The following is a 14,899-nucleotide window of genomic DNA, read 5'->3' on the forward strand; positions in this document are numbered from 1 at the left end:
GAACAGTAAGCCACATGCATAAATTTTCATGTCTCCATTCCTCATTTCTCCCGAATGCTACTTCAGGTACCCACACGAAATCAGGATCTTACTTTCCCTCTTCCCCTCTATTGCTTCAAACTTCTACGGAGCCAGGACACTTCTCCTTATTAAAACAGAGATTACAGATTTCCCTGACTCAATTTTAAAAAATGGCTTATCTGCACCTCTGCTATTCATTATATCCTCTCCACTTTTCTACAGAAGATAGAGGTTGTTCTGCTCAGATCTACACAGTCTGAGTAATGTTGGGGAAGTCATATTCAAGTCACCCTCTGACCCTGTGAAACAAAAGGCAGCAACTGTATTGAAGGCTGAACTGCCTCAAAGAACATCCTCAAAGTGGCTCAGAACTCTGCACCATCAGCAAAATGATACTGACAGGCAAGATGTGAGGGCAGATGGTGAAAAGGGTCAGAGTTGTCTTGGAGGAACACAGGTGACTGGGGTGACCCTGCTGTCCACAGGATTCGGGGGTTCTCTGACTCTAAAGGAGAAAAATCTTCTTTCCCATCAGGAAACAACTATAGTAATTCTGAAATACTCCAAGTCTAGACCTTCAAGGTGTTTTCTTATCTAATATGCAAGATCGCTGTCATATGGTTGGGGTCAGGTCTGGTAGGTGAGTTTATGTTGTAGGAAGGACCAATAGTATTAGAAGGAAGTGGAACTCTTGAGCACAGCACATGGCTGGGTGCTTTGGCTTCAGCACAGTTCATCAGTGTCTCTCCCACACCCTGACCTTATGTACCAAATGCAGCTGGATGGCAGATTGCCCATGATGTGCCAACCTCTGAAACAGCATCTAACACATGATGCAATTAAGTAGAAAGGGGCTGCAGAGCTGTGCTGCAAATGTATGAGACACACACCAGCTAGGATAGACACACAGTGTGAGGTGAGGACTAAGGGTAAAAGTTTCATGGCTCAGCACATAAAGCTTCACAGGTGTAAAGGACACTTCATTAAATGTCACTTAGTACAAGCCACTGCTGCAAGGGTCATACGATACAAGGCAAGTGACTCCTAACCTGCCAGCTCAGGTCTCTTATCTAACCCTGTTCATATCCATGCACTTTGCTGTTGGCAACCACAGGGGAAAAGGAGAATGTACTCTGTAAGTACTCATTCCTAGCATCAGTGCCTGCTTGCTGTTCACATTTCTGGGCTGGAAAGGTAAACCTCTGTTCAGTCAAGAGACAAATTTTACCTCGCTCCTCCCTCAGCAAATACAAAGTCTAGTGTTCAAAGAGTTTTCCTAATGAGAACTCCTAATCATCTTAACTCTTTAAAACTCTCAGCACTATATCCCTTCTATTTCTCCTCTAAGCCTCTAAAACTGCTTTAGTGCTTACAAAGTATTTGACTCAATATACTTAAAAGACCCCTCCTCCCCCAAATTCTGAAGAACTGATAATTTGCACTTTTACAGGCAGAGATAGGGATTGCAGTCTCATATTCTACCTGAATTCTCTCCTTCAGCTTCTGGGAATGCTTCTTCCTCTCATTTATCTTCTGGCTTTTCTCCTCTAGGTCTGCCTCCAGCTTCTTTACCTGCTGCAGCAAAAAACCTTCCTCAGCCTCTGAGCTCTTCTTTTGCTCCATTTCTCTTTGCTGACAATTCTTCTTTGTTTCTACCCCAGATTGCTGCATAGCATTTTTCAAATCCTCTTTTTCTCTCTCATAAGAAGCCTGCAGTTTGTTTGTTTTCTGAGCATATTCTTCAGTTGCTCTCTGGCTCTCTCTCTTCAGGTTTTTAATCTCATTTATTAGAGCTTGTCCTTCCACATTGTATTTTTCATCTAAAATTACTTTTTTATCTAAATTTGCTCTTCTAGATGCTTTGCATTCATTTAGCAGTCCATCGGACTGCCGATTTAAATGTAGAAGCTCGTTTTCAAAGTCTGCATTTGTATCTACCGTGTTTGTAGAAAGGACTGTCTGTGCTTGTTTTGCTTCTGTGCTGGGCTCCCTCTCTTCCACCTGCTTCTTGCACAATGTTAACTCTGCCAAGGCTTCTTCCTTTAGCCTCTTGTGGTGTTCTACTGCAATTTCAAGGGCCTGAATACGTTTCCTCAGCACTTGTTCTTCTTCAGCTTTGCTTTTACACTGGAGAATAGTTTCCCTTGTCTCAGCAAGAATGTGCTGAATTTCTTCTTCGTGAGCCTCTCTCAGAGCGTGTATGCTAGCCTCATGTTCATCATTCTTAGTGTTCAGGGCATATATCACCTATAAACCAAGAAAAAGAATAGGAAATTAAAGTATCTGGTAAATGACAGTCATGAATTCAGTTACTGTATTTATCAAGGTGTTATATGCTAAAAGAGGATTACTGCTACCGTTTAATCTTTTTTGGTTGTTGTTTCTTTGTGGTGTTGGGTTTTTTCACCAGGAACAGAAAGGACAATTATAAACCACAAAACCTTACAGGAAAGGAGGACAATACTGTAAGAAACAACATTTGCTTTTCACTTTTTGTCAGAAATTTCCTTTTTTTATTCTTGGCAAGTTGTCACTTCATGCCCCTAGTTTGATTTTTGATACAATGAATGAAATAGGGCCCCTTCTCTACCTAACTGACGCTGTATTTGTAGTCCAGTTCACTTAGCCTTCAGTGCAGGAGGACTACCTGCCCCTTTGCCTTTAGCATTAGCAAGTGCTGAGGACCAGCTGTAGCAGATCTGTAGAGTGAAACCTGAAGTCCTGACATCCAGTTCATGTGGACCAAAATCAGTCTGTGATGTAAATGAAAGGAAAATTTACACGGAGGATTACATTTTGCACTCCTGACTCAACTAAAACACCACTGAAGATGCACTCCTGGAAGCCGTATGCCTGGCAAGTTAGCTTGGTCAGCATTTCAAGATAGGTATTACTTGACTGCAATCGCCTTCTGGCTTTATTCTGAGAAGCGTTCAGGCAATAGGGTTTTTCTCTCACTTCAGTAGCACCTAATCTCAGAAATCAGGTTTTAGCAGATTCAAGCAAGCTTCTGATGACAAAAAGCAATTTTTAAAAACAATTTATTTAAACTTTTTGATGTTTTATTTTCTTCTACAAAATGCAGAATTCTCACGACTATAAGACAAATTACCCCAAGCAGGCTTTGTCCATAACTCATGACATACACCAAAGACCTCTCGCAGAAGTTGTTGTACAAGCACACTACTATAGTTTTGAAAAGAAAATGCTATGAGAAGCCCATAGTAGACTGAAATGAAGAATTCAGAGTCAAAAATGGTAAATGTGTGTGTTAAGCTTACAAGACAGTCATATATAATTGCAAAACATAGTAACTGCCTTGAAAAGACACATGCTTGTCTTTTCATGCCCCCATTGGGTCACAGGGGGCCTAAATCAGTTTCTACTGGGCATAGTTATCTAACTCAAGGGGAACAACACATTATGTATTAACATATGCGTGGAGGTTTTCCACTTGGTTGGTTGGTTGGGGTTTTTTTTAGAGAGAACTTACTGTTCTACAAAACTAAGTTTGGAATTTGTATACAAGTTATGACAGATGCTTTCAGTCTGGCCTGAGCTCATAGAGGTTAATCAAAAGATTCCTAGACAATGTTTGAGAAAATAATAGTCTCAAGTACATAAATAAATACAGAAGCAAGGTCACAACTTATTCTTTAAGTATACTAGAATTTTGGCCCTGTAATCTTCAATATTTCCTCAGGGAAAGCCTCAACTGAGAGACTAATAGGTGTCTTGACAACAATAAGCATCACAAGTCTGTAGTCTGTGTTGTATAAGCCCTGAGGATGTCTCCGGAATTATTGAATTTGCTTGGCTATGTCTAACCATTTTTTGTGGTATCTGTATATGAATAACATATTGAATTTCAGTCATCCATAAATGAAAGCAAACAAACAAATACATCTCGTGTGTAGTTAACTTCCTCCCTGGCAGTAATGAATTAAGTACAGAAATCTTAAAAAGTCACAAATGCAAAACATGGCCTGGATACATTTCTGGATAAATACGTGACAAAAGAGAGTAACAGCATCATACTCTAGAAGACAAGCAGACAAGAAGTCATTGTCTGCATTTAGATATGTATAGTTTTGGCCCTTAGATTACATGTTGTTAATTCTTCTCCGTTATTTTTAACCATTTTTCCTTTGAAACAGAAATAGTTGCAGGATACTGAGCAGATTCCTTATCACCATAACTAAAAATCACTCTATGAATCTTTCTTAACGAGACAGACATAAAAACTACAAGGAGAACACTAGTTTTGCCCATGGGTTTAGAGTAACTGGTAGTTAGTTTGGGCAACACTTCAGTCAAGTAGGTCAGATGTTGATGATCACATTTCTGTGTTTCATTCCACCAGCAAAACAAAGATGAACATCCAGCCTTTGTGACTCAAAGACTTCCACTCTTAACAACTAATTTATCTAGTAAATCAGCACTGCCTGTCTCATATTATGTTGTGTTCAGGCTGATGGTGGAATTTGGGTTCCTCTTAAGTCTGACTTAATCACAGAGATTTCCCCAGTTCCATTGAGCATTAGACCATCATCAACATCTTAAGTGAGTTATCTAAAAAAATGGAAAAAACTGGCCTCCCTGCTCTATGTATTATTCCTACACTTCTTTTCAATAGTGGCTAGAACCACAATGAAGAATTTTGACTTGAAAATGCATGCCCTTAAATTTAATCTTCAAGCTTGAGTGCTGAAACTGATCCCTCAGTATCTTAACTTTCTTAAGAGATTTAATTTTTAGAGGGCAGCTTCTCTGTACTTTATGAAATTTAAGCCCCTCACACACGCCTTTCACTCCCTACTGAATATAGCTACTATATCCTGTTCCAGATACCTCATTTAAGAGACTGGAGTTATGTGAGATGAATCTGTGACTTTATGTGCTGGAAGGAAAAACACTGAAAAATTATTTCAGCATCTGTACTTTACAAGTGTATATACTGCTGGCTAATGTGGTATAAACCACTGAACAGTTGTGTTGATAAACAGCTTTTTAAAATCAGCTCTGAAATTGATCAGTTTGACAATACAGAATTGCTTTCAAATGAAAAGAGTGCTACATTACTCTTTCAGTTACTAACATAATACCAATGGCTACTGCCTCCTTACAGCTCTCCAAAACTGAATGTATTGGGAAACACTGTACTGATTTTACAGCAACTGAGATTTATGACAGGTTGGTAAAAACACTATTACACACATATACACATGAACATTAACAGTGCAGTGAATATGAATACATCTTGTTAGTCCTATTTTATCCCCCAAATGATGTAAATTTAAATGGCATTTACCTTCTTTTCTTTATGGTGATGTAAAATAAAAAAGAAAACATTCAACTGCACCTCATCAGTGAAGACAAAGCTAAAGCATTCAAACCAAAAAAGACCGTTCTGTCTTCCTACGGTAGTGTTAAAACACTACTCTCGTGGGAACCTGACTATCAGAATGAAAAAAAAATGGTTCTAGCAAGTTGCTTTACTAGATGAATAAAAAGTTAAGACAGTTTGGTATAGAAGGTGAGGAGTGAGGATGATAAGAAGGATCAAAGAAAGGCAAATTATTGTAAGAGTTCTTCCTTCAGGCCCAAGCTAGCAGGCACAAATCCTTCCTGACTGAGAAGGGCTAAAGGGAAAAAAAAAGCAAAAGAATAAGAAAAGGCCCTGGAGGGGGGTGCCAAACAGGGTACTCCTGGCAGCACCCTAAACAAAGCAGGGAAGGAGACAAGTTCCAGTTGCTACTTAGCTCGCTAGAGGCTCACTGAGCCCAGCTGACTGCATCAGCTCCTTTTCACTGGTAACAGTATATCTTATCTTCACTAGCAGGTGAATTTGTATGAATTCTGTCTTGTCTACCTCCCAAGCAGACCAAAGCAGAGTGAGGTATCTAAACATGCCAGTCTTAAAAGGGTCTCTTTTAAAGTAAAGGACAGAGAAATTATTAAAAGTAAGCTCTGCACCCGTTAGCCTCCTCTGTCACTGTAACTATACAGATTAGAAAATAAAACCAGCTCCCGTAACTTACTAATTAATACTCTAATAAGTATGTTTTGTTCTTTCTAACACTGAATAAGGAAGAATATCTTTTAATTAAGGTACAGGCCTAGGCTATGATTAGCTACAGTGCTGATCCAATTTTACACCTATGCTGATTTCAACTGAAGGAGACCACTGTAACATATGATCAGGCACCTCATGAACTAAGTCTCATATCTCTCCTTGTGCCCTCTGTGGCTTCCTGAAAGCACAAGAATAATTTTATGCACCCAAATTGTTGCAGGAACTGTCGATAACATTACCCATTTATGTGTTTATATGAGAGAAGCCTTAAAAAAATTGGCATTCCAAACATCTAGAAGTGTTTCAGAAGCTAAAATTACAAAAATATCTTTAAAATCACATGGAATGTTGTTTATATTTTGTAGGTTTTTTTTTTTAATTTGCCTTATGATTTTTTAGTCTTCCAGTGGCCTATGTATTGCACTTGATCTTTCAAGTGTGATCGAACATACAATTAGTCCTGGACTAAATTTTACTACAGAGACATCCAGCTGTCCCTCATTTGTATTTTATAGTTTCTAATAAACTAAGCAGAATAATTGCCAGGCAACTTAAGAATTGGGAAAGTAAAACTATATTGCAAGACTGTTTCCACAAGCAGAGCAGGTGCTAAAAAAGGCACCAATACCACATCCCAACAATTTCAGCAAAGCAAAAATATACTGTAGAATCACAAAAGTTAATTCTAGACAGAGACACCTCTGCTGGGAAGCTCACATGCAGTTTATTACTGAAATTTCTTCTGGAACTGTTCTATGCAATCTACTCAACTTTAATCCCTTCTCTTTACACTGGTCACAAATCTACCTACTATGACTCTGGTTGTAAGCAGTGCCTCCTCAGCATCTCAAGAAATATATCTTCCTAGACAGTCATAGAAATACTAAAGATTCCTCCCATTCTGACACGGAAATTTTGAGAGAAACTGGTTCTTCTAAAACACAGCTACCACAGAAGGAGGTCAGAGGAGGCCACTAGTAATTACTGTAAGGAAATGCCAATAAAACCCCTATGAATTTCATTCTCAGAAGAATGTTTCCTGCATACAAGAGAGGGGACTTGGCTCACCTAACATCACCCATGTAATCATTACACATCTAGTGTAGGTTAGTCAATATGGAAAGGCAGGTGCCTCCAAAGGAAAATGTTTTCCTTTTCAATACAGGTGTCTAAGTCAGGTAGTAGTGAATTGCTTCAGGTGTCTGGTTGTTTTGTTAACGTTTCTTGTGCTTACCCAACTGCCCAGCTCTTCCTTCTTCTATAGAGCTGAGAGAGTCCCATACAGAAGGAAGAGACAAGTTTTAATTCTCAGAGGCTGAAATGGATTAATTTTCCTCTGTTAGTCTGTTCTCTGGGGTTTCTCTCCATCCTGCCCTAATGTTTCAGTTCATATTGTCTTCGTTTCTGTATACCCACTTCATGTTGTTTTACCAACACTTTATGAACCAAAACAGGTGCTGGGCATACAGATACCATGCACACCTGCTTTCATGCAGGATTTTGGAAAAACAAGCTTTTTCCCAAAACTGAATGCAGTTTATTTTGTCTTCCATCTAGATTTCTTTTTAATTTCCATCTTGTTTAGGTGTTTATGACTCCCTCTGAATTAGTATCATCTGTTAATTTTAATACGTTGTTTATTTTTACTTCCAGGTCATTAATTAATATGTGAAATAATGCAAGCTCTAGCCCAGACCTTTGTAGCATCTGCCTCCCTACAATGTGATATTATAAACTGTTTTTTTACAGTTCCTGACTCATGTTGTACCTTATCCGTCAAAACCCTTTTCTACATAACTTTGAAATAATTTTGCAAAACTTAAATAGAAAAAGCACTATTATTTTTTTGTAGATTTTGTATGCAATTAAAAACTAGAATAAATAAAATCAGTCAGCATGATATTTACATGAAATATATTTCTATTCCTTTGTTCTCCCTGAGGTGAATTGAATTCATCCTGGGAGTATTTATCAGGTTGAGCTATATTCAAATGCTGTCAGAGAGGATCGCATTATTTTTTGTAAAAGCTAAATTAGGTAAAATTTCTCTCTATTAAAAACCACAAAACTAGATGAAAACACTTTAAAAGATTATGCTTATTCATCGATAAATCAATGTAAATCAACACACACACATATGCAGACAAGCAGAAAGGACAAATTGTTTGATTTCAGAGTCCGTTTTGTTCAATATTTGAAATCTCTGTTTTGGTGACATTCTTGTCTAACTCCTTGAGATCTCAAACATCCCCATAAATCTTCGGCTTTTACAGTCTTGAATGAGTTCAACTCCGATTTATGAAGCTGTTTCAGAAAGATAACATGCAAGAAATAGAATATTTCTTTGACACAAGCTACATTTATAACTATGCCCTCTGCTTGTCCATTTTAAGGTCATTGTAGTCCAGGTGAAATTTTAGTACAATTCTGTCTCAATAGAAGGAACAAAAAGGCCTTATTTCCATTCAATTTACTGATAATTTAGGTGTCTGGTTTTTGTTACATATCTAAAAATTATAAAAGAGCTTGATAGATTTATATCCCAGAAGTTTGATCTCTATTATGCTTCAAAAATATAAGCTTATGCATCTCATTAATCAGACCTAAATACAGTGGTGATAGAATTCATTTGCCAAAATAACACTCAATTTTGTGAAAATGTTTTATTACATCCCAGATTTTTAAAAATCTTTAAGGAGTGTAAAATTGCAGACATTATGTTCAGTGCTTTCAAAGAGTTGGTTTGAGGGGTTTTTTTATGAATCTAGATATTCATATGAAACTTTATCCTTCCAAAGTATCTTTTAAAATCTTGTTACTGATTATGATAAAGCAATATTTTCCAATTTTACAATAAAAGCAGTAAACAAACAAATTTGTCAAGTAATTTCTCATTTGATTCCTGTTTTTCAAAGTATTTCCTTACTTTAAATACAGTAGAATTTGGAAATCTTACAAATATAAACTGTAGAATCATTGATTTAATTACAGCCCAAGGTGAAACATATTTTCCCAACCAAATACATCTTTTTGTGGAAACAAATATTATAATTTATTTAAAACCCAATGTTTATTGCAGGTTTTGCCTTCAATGTAGATTTATAATAAGCATAGATAAAATAGGCCCTGTTTCTTCCTATTCCAGACTAAAGCATTATACAGATTGGATCAAATTCTTACCCTCCTGTAGTTTATAGGTAAAATTCTGATAGAGGAATTTAAAAAATTTAAAAGGATTTCTCTTTATGTTCTACATACTTTGCTAACTAAGAAAAAAAAACACCAAATGCCTCAGCTATCCATGAATTAATAATACCAGTTTCTACTACTACAGGCACCAAAGTTTAAGGTCTTTACTGCTGTAAGCAAATTCAACAGTGGGAATACATGTGAAAGTGTCACAGACCCTCTGTCGCTACTATGTTAACAAAAGGGTTGTCACTTTTTTTCTTTGCAGTTTATTATGTATACACTTTTAAAAAAGAAAAGCACAGTATTCTTGGGGCTGTGGAGATTTCAGTTGCCTTGCAGTTTTCTCATCCTAGTAATACATAGTTCATACTCTTATTTTGTTATGACTAAAGATATTCTCAGAGCAGTCAGTTTTCAGAATAGAGATCATGAATAGAGTCTCTAGAGTGCTGTACTAGCAGCTATCCTAATGAATACATCCATTAAAATTTTGAAAAATAAGTTAATGTCAAAAGTGATAGTTGACTACAGGAGTTGCAGAGGAACCTCACAAACACAGTGGTAAAAAGACATAGTTCAGTGTAGATAAATGTAATGTACTTTAAAGGAACAAATTACATTTTCCATACACTGACAGAATCTGGTATTGCTCAGAAAAGAAATCTTGGAGCTATAAAAATATACAATGAAGACAGCAGTCAGACAGCTAGGTAATGGGACTTCTAAGCAACAAATGCAAAACAAATGAAAAAACCTCCCTATATCACAACCATAAGCCTATGGTTCACCCACATCTTGTACGCAGCACACAGCTATGGTTCCCAGCTCCCCTTAAGCACAGTCTCACTGAACTGAAAAAATGTATACTAAAAAGCAACAAGAATAATCAATTATGATAAAAGCTTCCATGTAAGAAGTAACAATAAAACACGACTCTCCAACTCTGAAAGAGACACAGCTGAGAAAGGAACATGAGATAACTTTGTTAAGAGATTAAAATACTGGGATTTAGGTGTTCACTGGTGTGCCATTTGTGTAAACTCCCATTATACTCCATCACCAGAGATCCAGTCAGTAAAACTGAGAGAGTCCTGAGGATGATTCACAGAATCATCTAGGTTGGAGAAGACCTTGAAGATCATCCAGTCCAACCATCAACCCAACATTAACAGTTCCCAACTACACCATATCCCTCAGCGCTATGTCGACCCAACTCTTAAACACCTCCAGGGATGGGGACTCCATCACCTCCCTGGGCAGCCCATTCCAACGCCTAACAACCCGTTCTGTAAAGAAATACTTCCTAATATCCAGTCTAAACCTTCCTTGGCACAACTTGAGGCCATTACCTCTTGTCCTATCGCTTGTTACTTGCTTAAAGAGACTCATCCCCAGCTCTCTGCAACCTCCTTTCAGGTAGTTGTAGAGGATGATGAGGTCTCCCCTCAGCCTCCTCTTCTCCAGACTAAACAACCCCAGTTCCCTCAGCCGCTCCTCGTACGACATGTGCTCCAGACCCTTCACCAGCTTCGTTGCCCTTCTCTGGGCACGCTCGAGTAATTCAATGTCCTTTTTGTAGTGAGGGGCCCAAAACTGAACACAGTAATCAAGGTGCGGCCTCACCAGTGCCGAGTACAGGGGTAAGACCACTTCCCTGTCCCTGCTGGCCACGCTATTTCTGATACAGGCCAGGATGCCATTGGCCTTCTTGGCCACCTGGGCACACTGCTGGCTCATGTTCAGCCGGCTGTCAATCAACACCCCCAGGTCCCTCTCTGACTGGCAGCTCTCCAGCCACTCCTCCCCAAGCCTGTAGCGCTGCTGGGGGTTGTTGTGGCCCAAGTGCAGCACCCGGCATTTGGCCTTATTGAAACTCCTACAGTTGGCCTTAGCCCATCGCTCCAGCCTGTCCAGATCTCTCTGCAGAGCCTCCCTACCCTCGAGCCGATCAACACTCCCACCCAACTTGGTGTCATCTGCAAACTTACTGAGGGTGCACTCGATCCCCTCGTCTAGATCATCAATAAAGATGTTAAAGAGGAGTGGCCCCAAAACTGAGCCCTGTGGGACACCACTCATGACCGGCCACCAACTGGATTTAACTCCGTTCACCACAACTCTTTGGGCCCGGCCATCCAGCCAGTTTTTTACCCAGCAAAGCGTGCGATCATCCAAGCCTCGAGCAGCCAGTTTCACCAGGAGAATGCTGTGGGAAACGGTGTCAAAGGCCTTATTGAAGTCAAGGTAAACAACATCCACAGCCTTTCCCTCATCCAATAAGCAGGTCACCCTGTAGTAGAAGGAGATCAGGTTTGTCAAGCAGGACCTGCCTTTCATAAACCCATGCTGACTGGGCCTGATCATCTGGTTGTCCCGCATGTGTTGTATGATGGTACTCAGGATGAGCTGCTCCATCAGCTTCCCAGGCACCGACGTCAAGCTGACAGGCCTGTAATTTCCCAGATCATCCTTCCAACCCTTCTTATATATGGGCGTCACATTGGCCAATTTCCAATTTGTCGGGACCTCCTCAGTCAGTCAGGACTGCTGGTAAATGATGGAAAGCGGCTTGGCGAGCACCCCAGCCAGCTCCTTCAGCACCCTCGGGTGTATCCCACCCGGTCCCATAGACTTGTGTGTGTCTATGTGATGCAGCAGGTCACTGACTATCTCCTCCTGGAATGCAGGGGGGTCGTTCTCCCAGTCTCTGTCTTCTGGCTGAGGAGGCTGGATTCCCTCAATATAACTAGTCTTGTTATTAAAGACTGAGGCAAGGAAGGCATTAAGCACCTCAGCCTTTTCCTTGTCACTTGTTACCAGGTTTCCTCCTGCGTCTAGCAGGGGATGGAGGCTCTCCCTCATCTTTCTTTTGCTGCTCACATACTTATAGAAATATTTCTTGTTATCCTTGATTGCTGAAGCCAGATTAACTTCCAGCTGGGCTTTAGACCTCCTGATTTCCACCCTGCATAGCCTCATAATGTCTTTGTAATCATTGTGAGTCACTAGCCCCTTCTTCCAAAAGCTGTAAACTCTCCTTTTCTCCCTGAGTTGCAGCCAAAGCTCCCTGCTCACCCAGGGTGGTCTTCTCTGTCACCAGCTTCTCTTACAGCACCTGGGGACTGCCTGCTCCTGTGCCATTAAGACTTCCTTCTTAAAGAGTGTCCAGCCTTCCTGGACCCCTATACCCTTCAGGATCGTCTCCCAGGGGATCCTGTCAAGCAGGTGTCCAAACAAGAGAAAGTCAGCCCTTTGGAAGTCCAGGATGTCAGTTCTGCTGTCCCTTCTCCTGGACTCTCTAAGAATAGAAAACTCTTATTTCATGATCGCTGTGCCCTAGTTGGCCTCCAACTGCCACATCATCCACCAGTCCTTCTCTGTTCACAAAGAGGAGATCCAGCAGGGCACCTTCTCTAGTCTGTTCACTCACCAGCTGCATCAGGAAGTTATCTGCCACACATTCCAGGAATCTCCAGGACTGGTCCCGCTCTGCTGTGTTATATTTCCAGCAGATGTCTGGGAAGTTAAAGTCTCCCATAAGAACAAGGGCAAGTGATTGTGAGATTTCTCCTACATGCCTATAGAATATTTCATCCACCTCTCTGTCCTGGGTGGGTGGCCTACAGTAGACTCCTACTACAACATCTGCCCTGTTGGCCTTCCCCCTGATTCTAATGCAAAGACACTCCACCCTGTCTTCACTACACTTGTACTCAAAGCAATCATAACAGCCCCTAACATACAGCACCACCCCACCGCCTCTCCTTCCTTGTCTATCCCTCCTAAAGAGCTTATAGCCATCAACTGGTGTACTCCAGTCATGGGAGACATCCCACCATGTTTCTGTAATAGCCTGTTTCATCATGGCTTCAAGCTCCTCATGTTTGTTACCCATGCTGTGTGCATTGGTATACATGCACTTCAGATGGGCTGGTGTTTTGCCCCCCTTCCCCCTTCAAAACTAGTTTAAAGCTCTGTCAACGAGCCCAGCTAGCTCCTGCCCCAAGATCCTTTTCCCCCTCTGGGACAGGGGCATCCTATCTAATGCCAAAAGGTCTGGCATCCTGTATATCAAGTCATGACTGAAAAATACGAAGCCCTTACGGTAACACCAGCCTTGGAGCCACAAGTTCATCTGTTGAGTTCTCCTGTACTTTTCTTCATCCATCCCCACAACTGAAGGGATGGAAAAGAACACAGTTTGTGCCCCTGACCCCTTAATCAGTTTCCCCAAGGACCTGAAATCTCTCTTCATTGCTTTAGGACTTCTCCTGGTAATGTCGTCGCTACCTACCTGAAAAACTAAGAGAGGGTAGTAGTCCTTGGGTCTCACTAGAGCGGGGAGTTTTGCCGTGAGGTCCTTGACCCGGGCCCCAGGGAGGCAGCAGACTTCCCCATGAAGCAGGTCTGGTCTGTATATTGGGCCTTCGACACCCCTCAGAATGGAGTCACCCACTACAATGACTCTTCTGGGGTTCTTTTCAGAACTGGTTTTAATACCTGGTCCAGAACGAACCAGCCTTGGTGGACCTTGGTCTTCCTCCTTGTTTGTCTCATTTTATTCCTCCTTCTCTTCTTCATTCAAAAGTTCCAGGGCCCCAAATCTGTTGTGAAGGGACACCATGGAGGGTGGGGGAGGTCAGGAGAGGATTTACCTGCCTCCATGAGCAGGGACCTGTTTGCAGCCTCCCCCATTACTTAGGTCCCCTCCTTCTGCCTGGTAGCAAGAGGATGACAGATTGCCTGCCTTGTTTGGAGCCTCCATTTGCTCCTGTTGCTTCATGGGTGCCAAGGTGCTACTCCACCAATCAATTTATCTTTCACACTCCCTAATACTTCTTAATCTTTTGACCTCTTCTTTGAGTTCCGCCACCAGGCTGAGCAGCTCATCCAGCTGATTGCAGCACACACAGGTGTTGTCACTGCTGCCCTCCGCCAGGATTGACAGGCTCAGGCACTCCCCGCAGCCTGGGACCTGGACTGCTGCATGTTAGCTCACTGAGGTAGACACTGAGGTCCCGACTCACTTGCCTAACCTCAGAGATCTGGTACCATTTAAGATGCCATAGGCACCTGAAACATCCACACAGGAGTTGACAAATATGTCACAGGCTTTGCAGGATAACTATGCTTTTCTGGAACTAGGCTTATTATGCTCAATTCTCAAATGACACTAGTTTTAGATAGCTCATGAAACTGAGTTCAGTCCCTAACAGCTGGTCTACTAAATTACTCTCTAGGCTCTACTGATTACATTGGCAGCTTGGGCATACAGTACACATGAAGGACACTAAATTAAAGTATTCTAATCTCAAACTGAACCTCATCTGTGTCATGTCTATAGTCAGAAGTATAATGGAGAATGTAAATACCAAATGATCACTCATCACCTTTCTTAATATATGAACTACAAAACAGCTAGGAGGTGGCAGGTTAAAAAAACGGAAGACTATATGTCATGTTATATTTAGCTAAGTACATGCGTCCTGTCACAGGAGTCTGTAACACTAAAAGGTCACATGGAATCAAGAAATGATTGGACAAATTCATTGAAGAAAAATCCAGTAAGGGCTATTAAGTACCAAGATACTTTGCCAGTCTCTGGAAAAC

The 14,899-nt window shown here is 40.9% G+C and overlaps 1 protein-coding gene across 5 annotated transcripts in view; it reads right to left on the reverse strand.

The window, feature by feature from the left end:
• The window catches only part of FAM184B (family with sequence similarity 184 member B), a 50,584-nt gene that overhangs the window by 23,485 nt on the left and 12,200 nt on the right, over positions 1-14,899 (reverse strand). For all 5 annotated transcript variants that reach the window (XM_074865862.1, XM_074865863.1, XM_074865861.1 and 2 more), the window contains exon 3: positions 1,504-2,268. In XM_074865862.1, the coding sequence (XP_074721963.1) occupies positions 1,504-2,268 (765 nt within the window). The remainder of the gene's footprint in view (positions 1-1,503; positions 2,269-14,899) is intronic.

This window comes from Strix uralensis, chromosome 4 (assembly GCF_047716275.1).
Source record: "Strix uralensis isolate ZFMK-TIS-50842 chromosome 4, bStrUra1, whole genome shotgun sequence".
Taxonomy (NCBI): domain Eukaryota; kingdom Metazoa; phylum Chordata; class Aves; order Strigiformes; family Strigidae; genus Strix; species Strix uralensis.